This window comes from Chelon labrosus (assembly GCF_963514085.1).
Source record: "Chelon labrosus genome assembly, chromosome: 3".
Classification (NCBI taxonomy): domain Eukaryota; kingdom Metazoa; phylum Chordata; class Actinopteri; order Mugiliformes; family Mugilidae; genus Chelon; species Chelon labrosus.
Window position 1 is genome coordinate 32,153,569 of NC_140339.1, and position 20,252 is coordinate 32,173,820.

The 20,252-nt window shown below is 42.0% G+C and overlaps 1 protein-coding gene across 2 annotated transcripts in view; it reads left to right on the forward strand.

Annotated features, from left to right (window-relative positions):
- itfg1 (integrin alpha FG-GAP repeat containing 1) overlaps window positions 1–20,252 on the forward strand; it is a 202,917-nt gene that overhangs the window by 74,705 nt on the left and 107,960 nt on the right. For both annotated transcript variants that reach the window (XM_084541942.1, XM_084541943.1), the window contains exon 10: window positions 7,193–7,344. In XM_084541942.1, coding sequence (XP_084398068.1) covers window positions 7,193–7,344 — 152 coding nt within the window. The remainder of the gene's footprint in view (window positions 1–7,192; window positions 7,345–20,252) is intronic.

Below are 20,252 nucleotides of genomic sequence, written 5' to 3' on the forward strand. Positions count from 1 at the left end.
ACTGAAGACATTTAATGGTCAAAATATAATTAATAAATATTCGAATATATTCGAATTTTAATATTAATAAACAAACGAACTTCGAATATGATTTTTGGGCAAAAGTCAAAGCCCTAGTAGTTATGAAGTAGATGCTCGTGTGACAATGATGTCCCCAAAGGCCTTGTTGATTGAGCTTCCTTACTATACTCTTCAGAAGATATCTGAACACTTTAGAAGATCTTAAGTTTGCCTTTGTGAAATATCTAGTTTCTTTTCTATTAAGAACTCATATTCCAGCCTCTTAGCCCCTGAGGAAATTGTTGATGCCCATATGGCAGGTAGCTGCTGAGGTAACACAACATTAACAGAACCTTCACCTATTTCCACCATTTTTCACAGTGTAAACAAGCCTGAGTATGTTACCTCTGAATCAGTACCTGTGTTTATTTAGTTTGTACAGCTAGATGACACCTACCTATCAGTGACATCACAACTTGTGTGATGGCAATAGGCTGTGGTAGTCTTTTTCAGACATGCTAAGATACACTACCGGTCACAAGTTTTAGAACACCACACTTTTTCCATTTTTTTACTGAAAATTATTCAGTTTAGTGTTCATTGCACTCTGAAATAAAAGCATAGAACAGAACAAATAAGCAATATGAGTTGAAAAAGAAATCATGGAATCAATTTATAGACCAAAATGTATTCTAAACTTTTGACTCATCAAAGTAGCCACCTTTGGCAGATATAACAGCTGAACACACTCGTGGCATTCTTTCTACAATAGAAATCAAGTATTCTTCAGAAAGTTCTTCCCAAGTCTGTTGCAGAAGTTCCCATAAATGTGTGGCACTTGTAGGTTGCTTGGCTTTCACTCTTCTGTCCAGTTCATCCCAAACCACCTCGATGGGGTTTAAGTCTGAAGACTGTGCTGGCCACTCCATGTTTTCAAGCTTACCATCTTGTTCTTTTTTCCTGAGATAGTTCTGTCATAGCCTGGACTTGTGTTTTGGGTCATTATCTTGCTGTAGGATGAACCTCTGACCAACTAGGCGCATACCAGAGGGTATTGCATAGCGCTGCAGAATGCTGTGGTAGCCGTTTTGGTTCAGGGTGCCTCTCACTCTGTACACCCTGGAACCATCCTCTCGCCTACTCAACGGCATACAAAGTAGAGCCCGGCCGATATTATCGGCCGATATTAGGCATTTTCAAAACTATCGGTATCGGCATTTATAATGGCCGATAAATGAATATTTCAAAAATAAAATAAAAACGAAAACACCCTTCAACCATGTCATGAGTGTTGGCGTTGTATAGTTTAGTTTGTCCACCAGAGGGCACTCTACACCGTCCCTGTTGGCAACACTCGTGTATAACTCGTGCTGATCCAGCCAGAGTCGGGCAGAGAGAACCAGTGTTGCCAACTTGGCGACTTTGTCGCTAAATCCAGCGACTTTCAAATCTTCTTGGCGACTTTTTTTTGTCAAAAGCGACTAGCGACAAATCTAGCGACTTTTGTCGCATATCGGTTCAGTTACTGTCCTCAACAAGCAGTGGGTGCTGCCGTGAGCCCCTCTCCCGTGCCAAAGCAGGCGGTCAGCCTCACAGTAGCCCCGCGCAGCAGCAGTCAGAGCAGAGAGGAGACCCACGCCACTCCGCGTCCAGACTGCGAACGAATGGCGCATGCGCAAAGCTGCCGCTGATCGCGCCCTAGTTTGCAGAGCCGTATGTAAATGTTTCTTCACTGTCACACTAAAATAAATAATAAAATAATAATCCATTTAGATTGTTAATTTTGTCAAGTTAAAACCGTTTATACAAAAAATGTTAAAAATGTTCTAGTTATGGCAAAAAAATGCATGTTTTACTGTGACTTGTTGTAGGCTCTAGTGGAGCATAAAGTTAGATACTAAACCAAACTTAAGAAAATTTAAAAAAAATTAAAAATTAAAAATAAACTTAGGCTAAGTAACTCTGCCAGAGTGTCTCTTTTGAGTCACTTTGCCAATAAAGGAGGAGCATTAATGATACAGGACAAAATTAATTTTGTGTGGCTAGGCAAAGCATTAGTGATGAAATTATTTTGAGAGGTGATGGCCTATTTCAATGGCAAAATAAAAAAAAACAAAAACAACCAAAAATCAACAGAAGAATGTTCATTTGTAGTTCTAAACATATTTAGGGTTTTTTTTTTTTTTTAACTCTTTGTTATTCACGTTATTCCTCTCTCCTACCGCGTCCATCACAATTACATCCAAATGGAAAATTATGCAAATTCGCTGATGACGTCATTTAGCGACTTCCAGTGCCATCGAGAGAGAGAGTTGCGACACTCCCATAGACCTCCGTTGTAAAAAATGGCAGCGCTTTTAACCGCCTACTTCCGGGATTTGAAAGTCGGATTAGTTCCAAACACTGTCATTTGGGCGTTGGACCTCATTCATTTACATTGCTGCGAGTTGAGTTGTTCCAGAGCTAAGCTGCTGAAATATCGACCTCTTTTGAATTGTCAACTGTCTATATTGTGTCAGAGGCCCTTTGCGATGCTTATACTGGTCTTCATTTGTATATGCACAGCGTAATTATTTATATTTTATCTTGGTTGTTTCAACCAATTTTCTAGCATTGCCTGCTAGCTAATTAGCCAGCGCGACTTCCCCTGCTGTGAAGGTAGTTCGGTAATGAATCGCCACCACCTTTATGGCAACTTTTATTTAATTGAATTTTGGGATATACTAACTTTTAATTATGTGACGTGTTGGCTGTACTTAATTTGTTGTACTGTTCCTATTCCATGTTCACTTGGCTAGTGTACAATTTGCAGCGCTACTTGCTGATGCTTGATGAGATGAGATGCTGATAGATTGCTATCCCGTATGTCAAGGCATTGTCGTGACTCGTGATTTGAGCGAGGGTTATTTAATTAGGAATGACGGGAATTTTAGGACTGGCGAGTTTGGCGTTGTGGTCCTGGGGGTGGCCACTCATCAGAAGAAGTGAGCTAGCTTCTAGGCGAATTCTGAACGGACCGCCATGGCAGACCTCTTTGCGTTATCACGAAGGTAGGCTAATAGCTGAATCGGAATTTATAAGCAAAATCACGGGAATCAGTAGCCTAATACAGCCCAGTTGTGCTCAAATGAATATCATGAGACGTCTACCATCAGATGAATGATATGGAAAAGTTAAGTTACAGCCTCTAAAGCCAGTGCTACTACCCATGCGAACATGAACACTAAGCTTTTCCCTCCATGTAGCCTAAAACTTATCTAAGTAAGTTTTTCGTTGTCACCCTGCCTCTCCAAATGCAAAACTGACATTAACAAAAATGCAATAATGTAATAAAAGTACTTGGGTGTGTGTTTTATTTTATATTTACCGTTCAATAATGCAATCGCTGCTGTCTGTCCCATAGAAGAACATGACAGCCAGCGCATGTTTTGGAACTAATTGGGTTTACATGAACCACGTGACAGCCATAGCGGCGACATCAAAGAGTGTCGCAACTCTCTCTCTCGATGGCACTGGCGACTTCTAGCGACTTTTAGGACAGCCAATAGCTACTTTCCTTACTGAGGAGTTGGCAACACTGGAGAGAACCAGTTATCCGCGAGTAAGATCATCGGTGAAGCGTGTTCATGGTGAGTTGGTCACGAGACATACATTGCTTGAATAACAATTAAAAGAACATCCCCATCAGTTCTCTTAACTCAAATAAGCATGACAAAATTCGTGACTATCATGTCCAGTTTTGCTGCTGTTAAATAAGCCGAGAGTGAAGCGGAATTAGCTAGTAGCTAATTACGTTACGTTGTTACAGTGTAGTTGACTGACTGTCCTTTTAACTTTTGACAATGTGACTGAAGTATTTCATTAATAGCGTGACAGTTATAGCAATGAGACGTATCATCTCTCCTTGGCCTGTTATATTGAAAATGTATGTTTTACAATTTGCAGTATGACGTTATCCATTGCTAAATTATGGCTCATCATTAGGGGTGGGCGATATATATCGTCTGCGATAATATCGTGATTGTTGTGTTAACGATGTGCAAATTCACATTATCGAGTATTTAAATTAGTCCGAAAAAAACACTCCAAAACACGCATTAAAACTCCACACATTCAGAGGTGCGTGCAGCAGAAGCCCTTGGCTGCAGCAGGGCGTCACGTGATTGCTGTAGTGGGCCTACACGTCATCATCTCTCTCACAGGCATGGTTACCGCGAATGTGAGTGTGAGGGGGGTGGAGCGGCAGGGCGCACCGCTGTCTCCCGACTGCTTTTTGTCAGCTGAGCTGTTTGCATCCCGAGGCCCGGCCGTTATCACAGGCCTCTCCCGCATACTCTAGATAATCCGTTGTCTCGGCATTGATGTTGGCGAACATACAAACTGATCGCTCCATGTTGTGTCAGCTAGCGCTAGCTTGGAAGCTAACGGGGGTTAGCTAGCGTGCAGCCGCTAGGCCTACTTTAAAGTGAACGAGGTTATCCACGGTCATGACGGAAATGAAACTTCAAAATAAATGATAGACGTTGATTTTACTCTCTTCAATTGCTATAAGGTCTCATAAAAGTCATGTTTACTCAGAGGTCAATGTTCTTACACTAGTTCAATTGGTATTTTGTATTTTGTCTGAATTGTTTTTACTTGAATACTTACATGTTAAAGACAATAAATAAGAACTGTTTTCATTCAACATTGTGCCCATTATTATTATCAGTGATTAAGTAACTCAGACTTTTAAAAACACATTTTTAATGGATATCGTCTAATTATCGTTATCGTTAAAATCGCCAAAAATATCGAGATATTATTTTTTGTCCATATCGCCCACCCCTACTCATCATAGACTAGCTAACCACAAAGCGAGCTAATGCCACTATCAGTGGAAGACCGCTAACGTTAACATTAATGAGCTTGGAAACCACAACGACCTTATTCTGCCTAAATAAAGTACTGTAATGATTACTGTATTTATAACTAGCATATCTCTAGTTACAGTCCCTGCATTGTAAAATGTAAGTTAGACTTGCGAGGAGTGAACATTTAGACATAGAGAAAAAGTATCAAACGTAGCTTGTGCATAAAAGTTAGCTTTTCTTTTACACGTGTGTGAAATCCAATGACGCCAAGTGTGCGTTGCAGACTGTCGTTCAGCCGCAGCATTAACGAGTCACATAATGGATTTAGATCGCTAAATAGTAGGTTTTAGAAGGCAGGCAGCAACTGATGATTGAAAATGGTATGATGTAGCTTGATGGAAAGAATTTAAAAAGTGCACGTAAAGGGATGCATTATCATATTATTTTAGTTAAAACTCATAAATAACTATAAATAACTAATGTTAGGGAAATCAGTTAATGTTTTGTTGCGCGTTTCTGAAAAAAAAAAATATTGGCCGATATATCGGTTTTTAAAACCAACAAATATTTGTATCGGTATCGGCCTTCAAAATCCTTTATCGGTCGGGCTCTAATACAAAGATCATGCGTGATGAACCGAAGATTTGAAATTTTGTTTCATCAGTCCATAATACCTTCTTCCAGTCTTCAGTAGTCCAATGGCGGTGTTTCATGGCCCAGGCGAGCCTCTTTGTCTTATTCTGACATCTTAGCAATGGCTTTCTTGCTGCAGCTCGTCCTGTCAAACCTGCAGCTCGAAGTCTTTAATGCCATTCTCTTTACACATCAGAAAAAAATTACTAAAGCAGCCCTCACACCCTTTTAACCAAACACAAACAAGCCATATTTACTCATTTTGACAATTGAGATGTCAAGGTAAGAAGAACCTCAATGCATCCTTGCTGTCGTCGTACTACTGACTGTCTGATGAAAAACGTCCATCTAAAGAGAAACACATAGTAAACAAATAGTATGCCAGAGCATGCTTATAAAGGCCTCACAGAGACATTATCACCTCTCACTTAATATGAATGCTTTTTCACCTGGTAGTAAGACCATCCGGAAGGACTATCATTAGAGTACTCTAAAGGCACTGAGAAAAAAATAACAGTATTTATGTCAGTCATCTGCACTGTTTCTGTTAGTCCACTGAAATCTCTGACATGAATGTCATTGATTATCGGTTGCAATCAGTTGTTATTATCTTCAAAATGGGCTTTTCTCTTTCAAAATTAAATTATAGCGGCATACATGCAGTGCATCTGGACAGTAAGAAATCACACGTACATAAGTATTCACAGCCTTTGCCGTGAAGCTCAAAATTGAGCTCAGGTGCATCCTATGTCACTGGAGTCCACCTGTGGTACATCCAGTTGATTAGACATGATTTGGAAAGACACACACCTGTCTATTTAAGGTTCCACAGTTGACAGTGCATGTCAGAGCACAAACCAAGCATGAAGTCAAAGGAATTGTCTGTAGACCTTGGAGACAGGATTGTCTTGAGGCACAAATCTAGGGAAGGGTACAGAAAGATTTATGCTGCTTTAAAGGTCCCAGTGAGCACAGTGGCCTCCATCATTCTCCATCAGAACTCTTCCTAGAGTCGGCCAGCCATCTAAACAGAGTGAACGGAGGGGAGGAGGGCCCTAGTCAAGAACCCGATGGTCACTCTGTCAGAGCTCCAACATTCCTCTGTGGCATTCCTCCGCAATCCACCAATCAGGCCTGTATGGTAGAATGGCCAGACGGAAGCCACTCCTTAGTAAAAGGCACATGGCAGCCTAGCTGGAGTTTGCCAAAGGGCACCTGATGGACTCTCAGACCAGGAGAAACAAAATTCTCTGGTCTGATGAGACAGAAATTTAACTCTTTGGCGTGAATATCGGGCGTCATGTTTGGAGGAAACTAGGCATCACCAGGCCAACTAAGCACCCATCTAACCTGAGGGAGCTTGAGAGGTACTGCAAAGGGGAATAGGCAAAACTGCCCAAAGATAGGTGTGCCAAGCTTGTAACGTAACAAAATGTGGAAACAGTGCTGTAAATACTTTCCGGCTGCACTGAATACTGCATAGTATACTGGAGGTACATGCTCTCTATGCTGCATTGTGAGCAAGGAGATGCAACTTTGATGGAACCAAAGTGCCAGTTATTTTTGATGAGTGAAATTGCAGGCGAAAGGTTCCACTTGATTTAATACTTTTTTGTTGTTGTTGTTGTTTATTAGTTTTTTATTGTTAATGTATCCAGTGTTGTGTTTATGATCGATGTCTAACTTTTGGTGGCCTGTCTTTGCAGTGGACACCAGTCCTATCAGACTTCCGGCAGAGGGATACTGTTTGGAGCTTTGTGCCAGGGAAACCCAGCCAACCCTTGGTCCTGCACCTCGGGGACTACAACCTGGATGGCTTCCCTGATGCCCTGGCTGTCCTCCGCAACAACAGTGGAGGGTAGGAGAAAAAAATAAAAAAAAATCACCTCAGCTTCTGTTAATAATAGGTTATCTCAGGGGTCTTTAAATGTGGGCATGCTTGGTTGTGTGTTGAGACTTAGAAAATCTGCTGTCCACAGGTGAGATATGTGTCTAATGCGTTGTGAAGTTACTTCCAGATCCCTATTTAAGATGATGTCAAGAAAATGAATGAGATATTGCTGATATTAAGCTAATCCTTTTTTGGAAGAAGATCCCTTGGAATCATATCAAGTAGGTCGCTGAACCCCTCTTCACTTCATTAGCCATCAGTGCAGAGGCACACAGTATTACTATTTCCATCTCCAGGGGCTACATACAGTTATGTAGCACTCCGTTACATAAAGACCAGGGGCCTCATGTGCAAAGACTTGTGTGGATTTCCTTCTAAAACGTGGCGCACGCTCAGATCCAGAAGCACATTTCCTTTGTACATCCCAGTCAACGTGGAATTTAGTGCACATGTTGTACCCGACCCCTCCCTATCAACGCCCCTTTTAAATATGCAAATTATATTTAAATTGACCCTGCACCTGAGATTCCCCTCTCTGCGCAATCAGGAAATGAGAACATAAGAATGAGTAAGACGGGGAAAAAAGAAGAACTTAACAGAAAGCAAATTGGAGACGCTACTCACTGGAGTGGAGGTGTGCAAAAATGTCATCTTTGGCAGCCGTCCTCCAGGCGCCACAATGTTGGTTAATTACATTTGTGCATCACATATGATCTGTACATTGATCGAATGAAAATGTTTCCTGCTGACATATACAAATTCATCATGTGATGGCGCTTTTATAGCAATGTGTGTCCAGTCGATAGCTGAGATTACATTCAGATAACTGGTTCTCGCTGCCACATGACCTTCTCCCATGCCTCCTCTGGATCATCCAGATGGTCATTGGCAAACTTCAGATGGGCTTGGACATGTGCTGGCTTGAGCAGGGGGACCTTGCGTGTGCTGCAGCATTTTAATCCATGACGGCGTAGTGCAGGGATATTCAGTTATTTGGGAATAGGGGCCAGCTCATGAAACTGAGGCAAACTAAGGGGCCAGAGAATAAAAGTAATCACGGTAACAAATAAAGAAATTACACCTCATTGGCAGAGCCAGCCGACCCGATTGCCTTCACCCTTCCCGGTGTGGTGAATTTTTTTTTAGCTTATTTGTGTGTGTGAAACTATTTTTGAACTGTTTGACTTGAACCTGAATTGAATTAGATGCATATTTTTAACTGATATGAACACATGGAAAACAATTTATTATTCAACAATTTATTTTTAATACAAAATAACGAAATTAACAGAAACCTGTCCTGCTTAACTTATAAATGAATATAAAACAATAGAAAGCAGAGCATTCCTCTTGTAAAAGTACAATAAGAAAAGTTCAAACAGAAAGTGCGAGTAAAAGTTGTTGTCTTCCGGTATCTTCTTCGCAAACAACAGTACCTCGACCAATGAGATGAGCGGGATTCCCGCTGTCAGCTCATTGGTCACAGAGCAGGAGACGCCCTGGGAATAAGTTTACTGTAAATTTTCACATAAAGCACCCTGTTGTTCATTCATTCCATTGACATTTTACACACTATTTTTGATTCTCACGGTAATACGGGACAAAGTGCGTCCCGTTTCAGCTCAATACGGGACGCGTACTTTTGTTTCTAAATATGGAACGATTCTGTTTTTCAAGGGCCGGTTGGCAACCCTCTTGATACTGAACTAATTTTTTTGAAAGTAGAGAGAGATATTTTGTCTTGTTAGCCAACCTTTGTGCTTAGAAAAAAAAGAAGTCAGAGCGGTCAGAGCCACGCGTATATACATTCAACGCTCAGAGTGTTGCACTCGAGCGCGAACGGCGACTTTGATTGGTCATGTGCCGTCCCTCAAAATATAGGTCCGACTTAAACGTGTCCATACCATCTCCTACTGCACGAGAGAATGTACAATTAGCCGTAGTCATGCGCTGTATTAGACTATCCATATGTAATAACTACACGACACTGTAAGGGCCGGTACAAAATTCCTCAGGGGCCGGACCCGGCCCGGCAATTGAATAGCCCGGGCATAGTGTGTTACTAATGGTAACCATTGAGACTGTGGTCCCAGCTCTCTTCAGGTCATAGACCAGGTCCTCCCATGTAGTTCTAGGCTGATCCCTCACCTTTCTCATGATCATTGACACTCCACGAGGCGAGATCTTGCATGGAGCCCCAGTCCGAGGGAGATTGACATTCATCTCGAGTCTCTTCCATTTCCTAATAATTGCTCCAACAGTTGTTGCCTTGTCACTAAGCTGTTTGCCTATTGTCCTGTAGCCTATCCCAGCCTTGTCAGGTCTACAGTTTTGTCTCTGGTGTCCTTAGACAGCTGTTTGGTCATGGCCATGGTGGAGCGGTTGGAGTCTGATCGATTGTGTGTGTGGACAGGTGTCTTTTATACAGATAACGAGTTCAAACTGGTTCAATTAATACAGGTAACGAGTGGAGGATAGGAGGGCTTCTTAAAGACTAACTAACTGGTCTGTGAGAGCCAGAATCCTTGCTGGTTGGTAGGTGATCAAATACTTATTTCATGCAATAAAATACAAATTAATTATTTAGAAATCATACAATGTGATTTTCTGGATTTTTGTTTTAGATTCTGTCTCTCACAGTTGAAGCGTACCTATGATTAAAATTACAGACCTCTCCATTCTTTGTAAGTGGGGAAACTTGCAAAATTGGCGGTGTATCAAATACTTATTTTCCCCACTGTAAATGCAAATCTTTTTAGCTTTCAAAACTTCAAATGTTTTTATTTATTTAAGGATACCACACAGGGTAAATTTACTTACCCTCGATCCGGGTGACTGTGAAATTAGTGTACTTGCAGTGGCACCAACTCATTATGGAAAAAAATAAATCACTGTAGCCCCGTTGATTATGGTATGATTTTTGCACATTGGCTTGCTCTGACGGGTTGGTCAGTGATTAAACACCAAGACGAGGGTGCGTGGACATAGTCTGGCTTTCGCCAGACTAAGTTCAATCTTTTAAGACTGAACATTAGTCTGGGGAGTCTGCCATGTAATTTCTACTGCACAAGAGGCGTGATCAACGGGCATAGTTCAAATGACTCTGTACGCAATTGGATAGTCATTCACCAATCAGACCATCGATCCGGGTGACGTACTTTGCAGAGCGACGCGAAACTCCAGGCAGGAAACGTGTCAACAAACGTGGATGGTTTGTAGGATTGATCAGCGGTCTGCAGAAGCAGCAATGGCAGAGAACGATTTTTGCAGGTTGTGCAAAACAAATATGAACTTGCCTTTGAAATCTTTTAAAACAGCAGCGACAGCGGCGTCGACGGATAGCTGTGCTCTGGTGGCTGCCATGTTTCATGTAAACAACAGGCTGCTTGCCGACTTTACCGTTGCTTCTCTGACGTCATCGTTTTGAACCCACCAATAGCGCGCCAGGCGGATAAGCCCGTTTGTGATTGGCTCCAGAAAAAGTGGATCGGCTGCAGGAGAAGTGAATGTGTGGGTTTCCAGACTGATCTGCAGGGCGGAAAAGAAACCGCCGTCAGATCAGGCTGGCGAAAGCCAGACCAGCGTGGACACATATGTGAAAATGAATGTGATAGATAAAGACCTTAAGATTACATCCCTTCAAGAAGATCTCTCTTATTTCCACACAATAGCAATATAGTCAAAATATAGCCATGCTTTGGTAGATTAATCAAATCTTATCAATTAATCATAAGATTGAGTCGCAAATTAGGCATAAATTATTGTGAGGATATTAATAACATGTAGCAAAACTACCCATGGTCATAGGATTTACAGTTCAAATGATTTGCACGGAGCAGTAGGGGTGTGTGGCATTGTAGTATAATAAATAAGTGGCTGCTATCCAGTTTACTGCAGCACAGACTGCAAGGGAAGACAGCTAAGGTGAGTGTGTTCTTCAGCTTATGGACATGGCGATTGATAAGTAAAATCACTACACCATGTGCTATGGTGGCAGGCAGCATGGGCACTAGGAATAGGACGCATGTTTGTTGAAGGACCTATGCGGATTATCTGTCCTCAAAGATGAAGATAAGATAGCTGAAGGGGTCAGGGCTGAGATTGTCTATGCATACTGATTGCTCTGTGTGTGTTTGTGCAGCAGTTGTGTTAGAAATAGTAAGTTGATGGATGAAGAGTTTCTTCAACACACATGCACATTTGAACCCTGGTTTCTTGTGTAGCTTCAATATAATCACCAGTAAATCCTGTCAGGCTTAACTCTTTGCAGTCATCTTAATCTATAAATGACTTCTGTCTCACAAGTTCTAATCACACAAGCTATATCCTCTGGCCTTTACCCTTGACTTTTTCCATTTCCTCCTCATTTTAAGCCTGAAAACTGTAATTTGTTTTGGAGCATGGACACTATGGCCCTTTAGTAACATTTAAAATCACAGCATCAGCATATGAAAAAGCAGTGAGAGAGGATAGGAAGTGATGAACAAAGACCAGGGTGATGAGAAACAAGAATATTTTAAAGGTTAGAGGAGCTGGTGCAGTCGTCCTGTCCCCTTTGCAGAAAAGCACCCCCAAAGCATTATGTTTCCACCCCCATGCTTCACAGTTGGGATGGTGTTTATGGGATTGTGCTCATCCTTCTTCTTCCTCCAAACACAGCGAGTGGAGTTTATACCAAAAAGTTAAATTTTGGTCTCTTCTGACCACTTTGATCTCTTTTTTCCCCTCTACCATCAGACTCCTAAACAGCTGACAGGAGTCTATAATCATGGACTAAAATCATGGACTACTGATGTTATACAATGCACTGTTCACTTTTTCAGTTTCTGTTTACATTTCAGTTCATTGTTTACTCTCATTTGTACATGGATATTTTTGCACTAGTCATTTCATATTTTGTGTTATCTTTTACATTCTACTTCTAAGATTTTATATTGTTAGGCATTTGGGTGGATGGCAAAAGAAGAATTTCACAGGGACACATGTTTCTATACTATGTACATGACAATAAACTCCAATTAGGTGCTTTAGCGCTGATGCCTCACAGCAAGAAGGTTCTGGGTTCGAATCTACGGGCCGAATGGGCATTTCTGTTTGTTTGTTGTTCAAAGACATGCTCGTTAGGTTAATTGGTGATTGTAAATTGGCCGTAGGTGTGCATGTGAGTGTGAATGGTTGTCTTTCTCTCTGCCCCTAAAAAATATCTTTAAGTCACCACTTTGGCCTTGCATGAAAAAACGCATAGCCGACCAATTTAAATCTGATTGGACTGATCAGTTTTGTTTTATTTTACTGGACCACGCCAATGCAACTCCGACTTTTTTGATATGCATGAAGACCGTAGCAGTGTCTTGAAAGTTCCAACACCATGGGTGCTACCAGATTTAAGGACAGCCACTTCAGAAGGATTGCGTCAAATTATAGAGTAGAAAACAGAAAATTATACTGTTTGCCGCAAAATAATGTGTTGTTGTTTTAATGAGGTATTTAACCTCATTTTTTTAAAAAAAGTGAAAAACAAAATCTCTTTTTATCTGTTTCTCTTGCTGTCTCTGTCTTTCAGTCACTGGGGTCTTCTAGAGGGCATTGTGGTTGTAGAGATGCTACTGACAGCTATCTCTGTGGAATAGCTGTCTTTTAGGACATTTTGCTGATGGGTACACTATTTAACAATCAGCTGTTATTTGTTGGCCCTTGTGGAAAAGTGGCATAGTTATCTTCGCCTCAGAGTACTCCTTTGCTGCTGTGTGCCACTTAATGTAAAGCTGTTGTCACTGGTCCAGAACATGGTCCACACATCCATTTATATAATGAAAACAGTGTTTTTTCTAAGTTACTTCGTTGCATTTTTCTCCTGGTTTGATGCTCAAAACAGAGTTTGTGAACCCCAGGTCTAAATTATTGTTACAATTATTGTCATTATTGCTACTTCTACAAATAGTCACGATAGTAGTAGCAGCAAAAACATCATCGCCACTAGGGATGCACCGAATATTTGACCACCGAAAATCTTAGGCTGAAAATGGCCCAAAAGTGCATTTTCGGTTTTCGGCCGAAAGACTTCTATGGCCGAAACAATACGGTGGAAACAGGATGTTGTGATGATTCAAGCAACAACCGCAGCCAGCACGGGCATGTTTGCCATGTGGACGTATTTCAATATATAAAATATTATATAAATATTATATAAAGACCCACTGATAGCGATTTGCAAAACGTGTGATGCTAAAATTTCAAGAGGCATGCATCTGCAAAGAATTCCTTCATGTTGGGTTTAATTTATCACCTGAAATCCAAACATCCAAGCAAGGAAGTTTCCCAGCGATGGTCCCGGTGCCCATTACGTCGATCGACTGGTAGATCGCGAAGGCAGTGCAGGTAGACCGCGTGCCATTGGAAAAAAAAATTGTCTAATCATTTATCTGCTGCAGTGAGGGTAGGAGGGAGCGGGAGATCGACAGGCGGATCGGAGCGGCATCTGCAGTGATGCAGATGCTTAACCAGTCGGTCGTGATGAAGAGACCTAAGCCGAAAGGCGAAGCTCTCAATTTACCGGTCGATCTACGTTCCAATCCTCACCTATGGTCATGAACTTTGGGTAATGACCAAAAGAACAAGATCGCGAATACAAGAGGCCGAAATGAGTTTCCTTCGCAGGGTGGCCGGGCTCAGCCTTAGAGATAGGGTTAGGAGCTCGGACATACGGGAGGAGCTCAGAGTAGAGCCGCTGCTCCTCCACGTCGAGAGGAGTCAGTTGAGGTGGCTAGGGCATCTGGTAAGGATGTCTCCCGGACGCCCGGGAGAGGTGTTTCGGGCATGTCCCACCGGAAGGAGACCTCGGGGCCGACCCAGGACACGATGGAGGGATTATATCTCTCGTCTGGCCTGGGAACGCCTGAGGGTCCCTCCGGAGGAGCTGGCTGAAGTGGCTGGGGAGAGGGCTGTCTGGGCTTCCCTGCTGAAGCTGCTGCCCCCGCGACACGGAAGAAGACGAGACAAGTTTTATCTACGGCACTTCCAAAACAAACAGCAAGACAAACGTTCATCTTTTTGTTTTGTTTTTTCACTTTTTATTGCAACATGCCCGTTCAGGCACACATCCACAGCGTGCACAGCTTCAATTAAGACTACTGTCTTTCTTAAAGGGACAGCGCTATTTTTCTAAAGGTGCAGTGCACCAATTTTTCTTAATAACAATAAAAACAAATATGCTCAGTCTAACCGCACAGTGGATCGATGCTGATTTCCAGCTTCAAAAGCTTCTGCTCCATTATTATTTAATGTACACATGAGTGTAGTCAAGTTAAACATTTTATTTTGAATTTTATTTTATTTTATACTGTGCATTGTTGGAATGTGCTAAATAAATATTGCAATGTCTTGATTTTAGTGAGGTTAGTACACAGTCATATCCATAAATGCAATGGTACTAATAATTGTCATAGTAATTTCTTTTGGTGTTTCGGTTTTTCCGGCCTTGGGCTCTGCGTTTTTGGTTTTCGGTTTCAGCCAAGAATTTTCATTTTGGTGGATCCCTAATCTCCACATAACTGACACAATGAAAAAAAGAACAAAAAACAGAATGTTTTAGCAATTGGTTTGGCATGCTCTAGTCCTCCCACAAGTCATTGTGTCAAGATGAAAAAAGTCATTCTGATCTACCTTGCTTATTTTTGGTAAAAGGTGTGAGCTTTCATAGGACATCATAGGAGCTTTTGTTCAGAAATTTCGTAAAATACATCTTGTCTACTCACCTGCCTTGGGTTTATCATCACTCTGTAGTCTATTCTGCATTACGCCTCACTTTGTGTTTGAATTCACTGCAGCCAAACGCTCTAACCAAATATTTGTGCAGCCCGCAACTGGTCTATTTTAACTCCGACTCTATCCCTTTCTTCCTTTCTCTGTCATCTTTTCAGCTGATTATTTATAGCTGCCTTTCAGATAAAAGTCCTGCCAGTCTGCATCACTCCTCCTTCCGGCAAAATGGATGCTAATTTAAATGTTCAAAACAGGAGGACAGAAGGAGAGAGGGTGTGAGATGAGAGTAATTGGGTGGAATCAATGCAACAATGAGCAGATGGAGGCAGCAGAAGGAATAGACAGTTGGAAGGTCATTTAAGAACGCATGAGGTCATTTTCTGTTGTTGCTCAAGTTTGTTTGGATTTGGTAAAACCAATTATTTCCCTATATAACCTCAGACAGAAAAAAACATGTCCTATTAGAGCTTCTTTGTTTTTTCACATATTTAGTTGTATTATTTATAAGACCACATCACTTCTGTTTATAAGACATCATCACTTCTAGATTTTTATTATCAGATTTATGAGCATTTCTGGATTCAGTTTTGAAAGTTTTGCACCAGACCTCACTAATTACCCAGCTTATTCTTAGCAGCATTTGTCAGTCAGCAATGGGCAGGAGCAATGCATACATTTGTTAAATCCAAAGCTGTGGATTATCTGATAGACATGAAACTACATAACTATTAAATTGTTCATGTAATGTTAATACAGGAGCAGAGAGCTGGAGCTACAAGACAGACTTAGGGTGTGTGATTGTGTCTATATGTCCAAAATGTTTTGATGTTTGTGTAGTGTAATTTCCATTGGCAGCTTCCAAAACGGCTGTCCTCAGGGTCCACATTATGTCCAGGTCACAGGACAGACAGTGCCTCCAAACTCACTGTCGCTTTTGCTCTACCTCTTGCATACACACTCTCATGCTCACATAGATGAGCATCACGACAAATAATACAAGGATGTTGCTCCCTGTTAAAAGCAGCTCCTACAGACGTTCGTTTCAGTGCTTGCCTAAAAGCATTTCGGATGCTGGGTTGACAAGAAGAAACACAATAAAGAGATGACAATACAGGAAAAGTAGTATGAAAGACATTTTTTCTACCCGCAATTCCCCTCTTTATTTTATATCGGTCCAAGAAACCTTCTTCGAAATGAAATATTGTACTTTCAAGTGTAGATAACACAGTATAGCACTGCACAGCACACTATACCACTTTTGTACCAGAATCTTTAATGTCTTCAGGCATGATGCAGTCTGCACTACTATATGCTTTTTCACATACTTGTTTTCCTTCTCTTAAGTGAAGCAGTTTCTTATGACAGTGATGACACATTTGTACAAAATAGAACTAATGCACTTGTGATCACGACACATGAAGTCGTAGAGACAAAATGCTTCAAAGGATAATGTTGTGAAAAACTAGAGGCTACTAAGCTAACATTTTTACAAGCTAACAGCTGGGTAGTTTAATTAGGAAATGCAAAGGAATAACTAAAGTATGAGTTCCACCAAGGTGGAAGTTAAACCTCCTTCTGAGCTTAACAATGGATGAAAATATGTACAACTAGCCAGCATGCGGTTTCAGAGAATTGCCTTGACACAAACAGCAAGTTGCAACTTGTCAACTTGGTATTTATTTGAGTACGTAGTCACATTAGATAATGTAGGTTTTGTTGTTTTCATTTCTATTTATTTATTTATTTAGAAAGAACATTGCACATTAATCAACTTTATAGTAAATGTGCCAGTGTTAGCCTGCTGGCTAATTTTCAACTGCAGTCGTTTTAGTACGATGTTTTAAGAACCATTGTCATTTTTTGATTTAAATTATTTTTCTTCTCAAACACTTCACATGACGAAAACTGTACTCACTAACACCTTGACTTTCTTTGCAATTTCCTTGTAGGAAAGACCTACATTTTACAAGTGTTATGATGGTCTGTCTCTCTTCCATTGTTAATGGCCTTTTTCTCGCCATTGTTGTAGCAACACACTACTTCCTGCAGTACAATACTGTTCACCTGATGCTCATGAGGGTCTGGTACCACAGTGTGTTCCAACACTGCTTTTATGCAGACAGAGGGGGTTGTAAGTAACCAAGAAAAGTTGGAACACCTTTAGGAATTAGTAGCACCAGCTTTCAAGGCTGATTCAACCTTCACTGCTGCAGAACAGCTTTAAATTGTTAACCCACTTTGTGTTCCCTGAAAGAGGCCTTTTTGTATAATTCTGAAATGTACATTATTTTTCAGTTTTGGGTAACCAAACCTTTTTTTTTTAATCTCTGGTTAATATTGTGACTGTACATACATTGTTGTTGCATAAATAGAAAAATACCAGCTGCATATTGTTATTGCACTCATGTTATTGCAGATTAGTTATAACCTCTGGTTAAAAAAAAAACAAAAAAAAAACGCTGGTATAAAGATATACCAGCATGCATCAGTCAGCTTCCAAGCAATATTTCAGCACTACCACGCCTGTCACTCCCATCAAACCTTCAAAACAACCATTTCCAAAGCGTATGAGTCAGCAAGATGGAAAAATATAACTCTATGTGGACCTTAAATAGATAGATGCACAGACTGGTAGAAGATACCCAGGAGCTTCTTACAGATGTTGAAGGATCTTAACCTCCTCAGGAAGTACATCCTGCTCTGGGCCTTCTTGTACAGCTGCCCCATGTTGCTCGTCCAGTCCAGCTTGTTGTCTAGCCACAGCCCAAGATATTTATAGGTCTGCACGACCTCCACCTCCTCCGCTCCTACCAGAACTGGTCTGGGGTTGGGTCTGTCCCTCCCAAAGTCAATGACCAGTTCCTTGGTCTTTGAGGTGTACAAAATCCCTCACCAGGCTCCTGTACTCTTCCTCTTCGTCGTCTCTGATACACCCCATGATGGCCGTGTTGTCTGCGAACTTCTGAATGTGACACGTTTCAGAGTTGTAGCAGAAGTCCTCGGTGTACAGAGTGAAGAGGATAGGGGAAAGTACAGTCCCCTGCGGAGCTCCAGTGCTGCTGACCACAGTGTCAGACGTGATGTCCTTCAGCCTGACGTACTGTGGTCAATCGGTGAGGTAGCTGGAAATCCAAGCAGCCAGGCAGGGGTCCACTCGCATTCCAAAGAGTTTTTCCCGGAGTACAAGGGGCTCGATTGTGTTGAAGGCACTCGAAAAGTCCAGGAAGGTAATCCTGACAGTGCTTTTTCCCTTGTCCAGATGCGAGTGGGCTCTGTGCAAGAGGTAGAGGGTGACATCCTCTACACCAACCTCTGCCCGGTAGGCAAACTGTAGAGGGTCCTTAGCGTGCTGCACCTGAGGTCTGAGGATCTTGAGGAAGAGCCGCTCCAGCATCTTCATCAGATATGATGTGAGTGCCACCGGTGCTGGTCCTTGCTTTGTGTCCTGTGATGGTTCTGACACCTTCCCAGATGTCCCTCATGTTGTTCTCCCTCAGCTTCCGCTCCGCTTTCCTCCTGTAGCAGTCTTTTGCTTCCCTCAGACATTGTTTCACCTCCCTCTGTGCTACTTTCATCTCCTCCTTGTCTTTAGTCCTGAAGGCCTTCCTATTCTGGTTGAGGACAGCCTTGACTCCCTGTATTACCCATGGTTTGTCTTGGTGGGGGCAACCACGTCTGCACAGAAGTTGAGATAGTCTGTGATGCAGTGAGTCATCCCCTCTATGTCCTCGTCATGTACACCCAGCAGTACATCCCAGTCCGTGGTGCTGTAGCAGCCTCCTCTGCTTAAGGAGTCCATCTTCTGATGGAACGAGTGGAGACAGCCTGCCTTTGGACCAGGGGGGTGTATTGGGGCTGTATGTACACCAGGTTGTGATCTGACTTGCCCAGTGGGGGCAGGGCGGTGACTCTGTATGCCTCCTTCACGTTGGTATACAGTAGGTCAGTTTACAACCTGGTGAAAGGTAGCCAGGGTGGAGTCCAGCGTGACATGATTAAAGTCTCCAGAAGCTATTACGAAGGCCTCAGAATGTTGCATCTGCAGCCGTGCTGTGACGCTGTGTGTTTTCTCACAGGCAGCGGCTGCTTCCGCCCTCAGAGGGATGTAAACACAGATCACGTGACAGAACTCCCTGGGTAGATAATATGGCTGCAGACTAACAGCTAACAGCTCCAGATTAGGGCAACACCACGCTGTCTTGACTGTGACATGGCCAGGGTTACACCAACGGTTGTTGATGTAGATGATGAGTCCCTCACCTTTGCTTTTCCCACACGCCTTCGTGTCCCTGTCGGCTCTTACTGATGTAAATCCCCGCAGATCCACGTTAGCATCCGGTACGCTATTGGTTAGCCATGTCTCCGTCAGAATGAGCAAGCTGCACTCACGGTAAATCCGCTTGTTCTCCAGAGCGGACAGCTCGTCCATCTTTTTTGGCAGCAAGTTGACGTTCCCCATAATCATGGAGGGAAGCAATAGTTTAAAATGCCTCCGATTGTCCGCTAGCCTAGCCTTTAGCTTAGCTGTGCACCCCCGGTACCTCCTCCACAACTCCGCTGGGATGTTGTGCCTTTGTCCGTGTGTGCTCTTCCTGAGAGCCAGCAACTCCTCTCTAGAATAAACGAGAGAGCTGGCTCTAATGTGAGAATTCGCCGTATCCATGGAATACAAAGTGATGAATCCGATGAGAAAAAGAAAAAGAAAGAAAACGAGAGAAAAACTTGAAAAACGGGAGCAGTGCTGCGGAGTGACTGGAGTAGCTGCCGTCTTCTACAGCGCCACGGCTCAATCATATCACAAATAAAGTGAGAGACATTTTATTTTCTTAACTGTATGTAGATACACCAGAATCTCTCATTTATATTTATTTGCTTGACATTACCGTAGTGCTTAGTATCAAAAGATGCGTATAAATACCAATTATGATGTGTTTTCTTGACAATATGTAGGTGTATTAATTGACTTACATGGCCAGCATTCCTATGCAACTCTGTGTGTAAGTGGGATATACAGTGTGTAATAAACACAAATATTAAGACAAAATATTTAAAATCTGTATTCAAAGCTAGATTTACCAATACTGTCAAAATATACAGCATTTTGGGTGTATTGG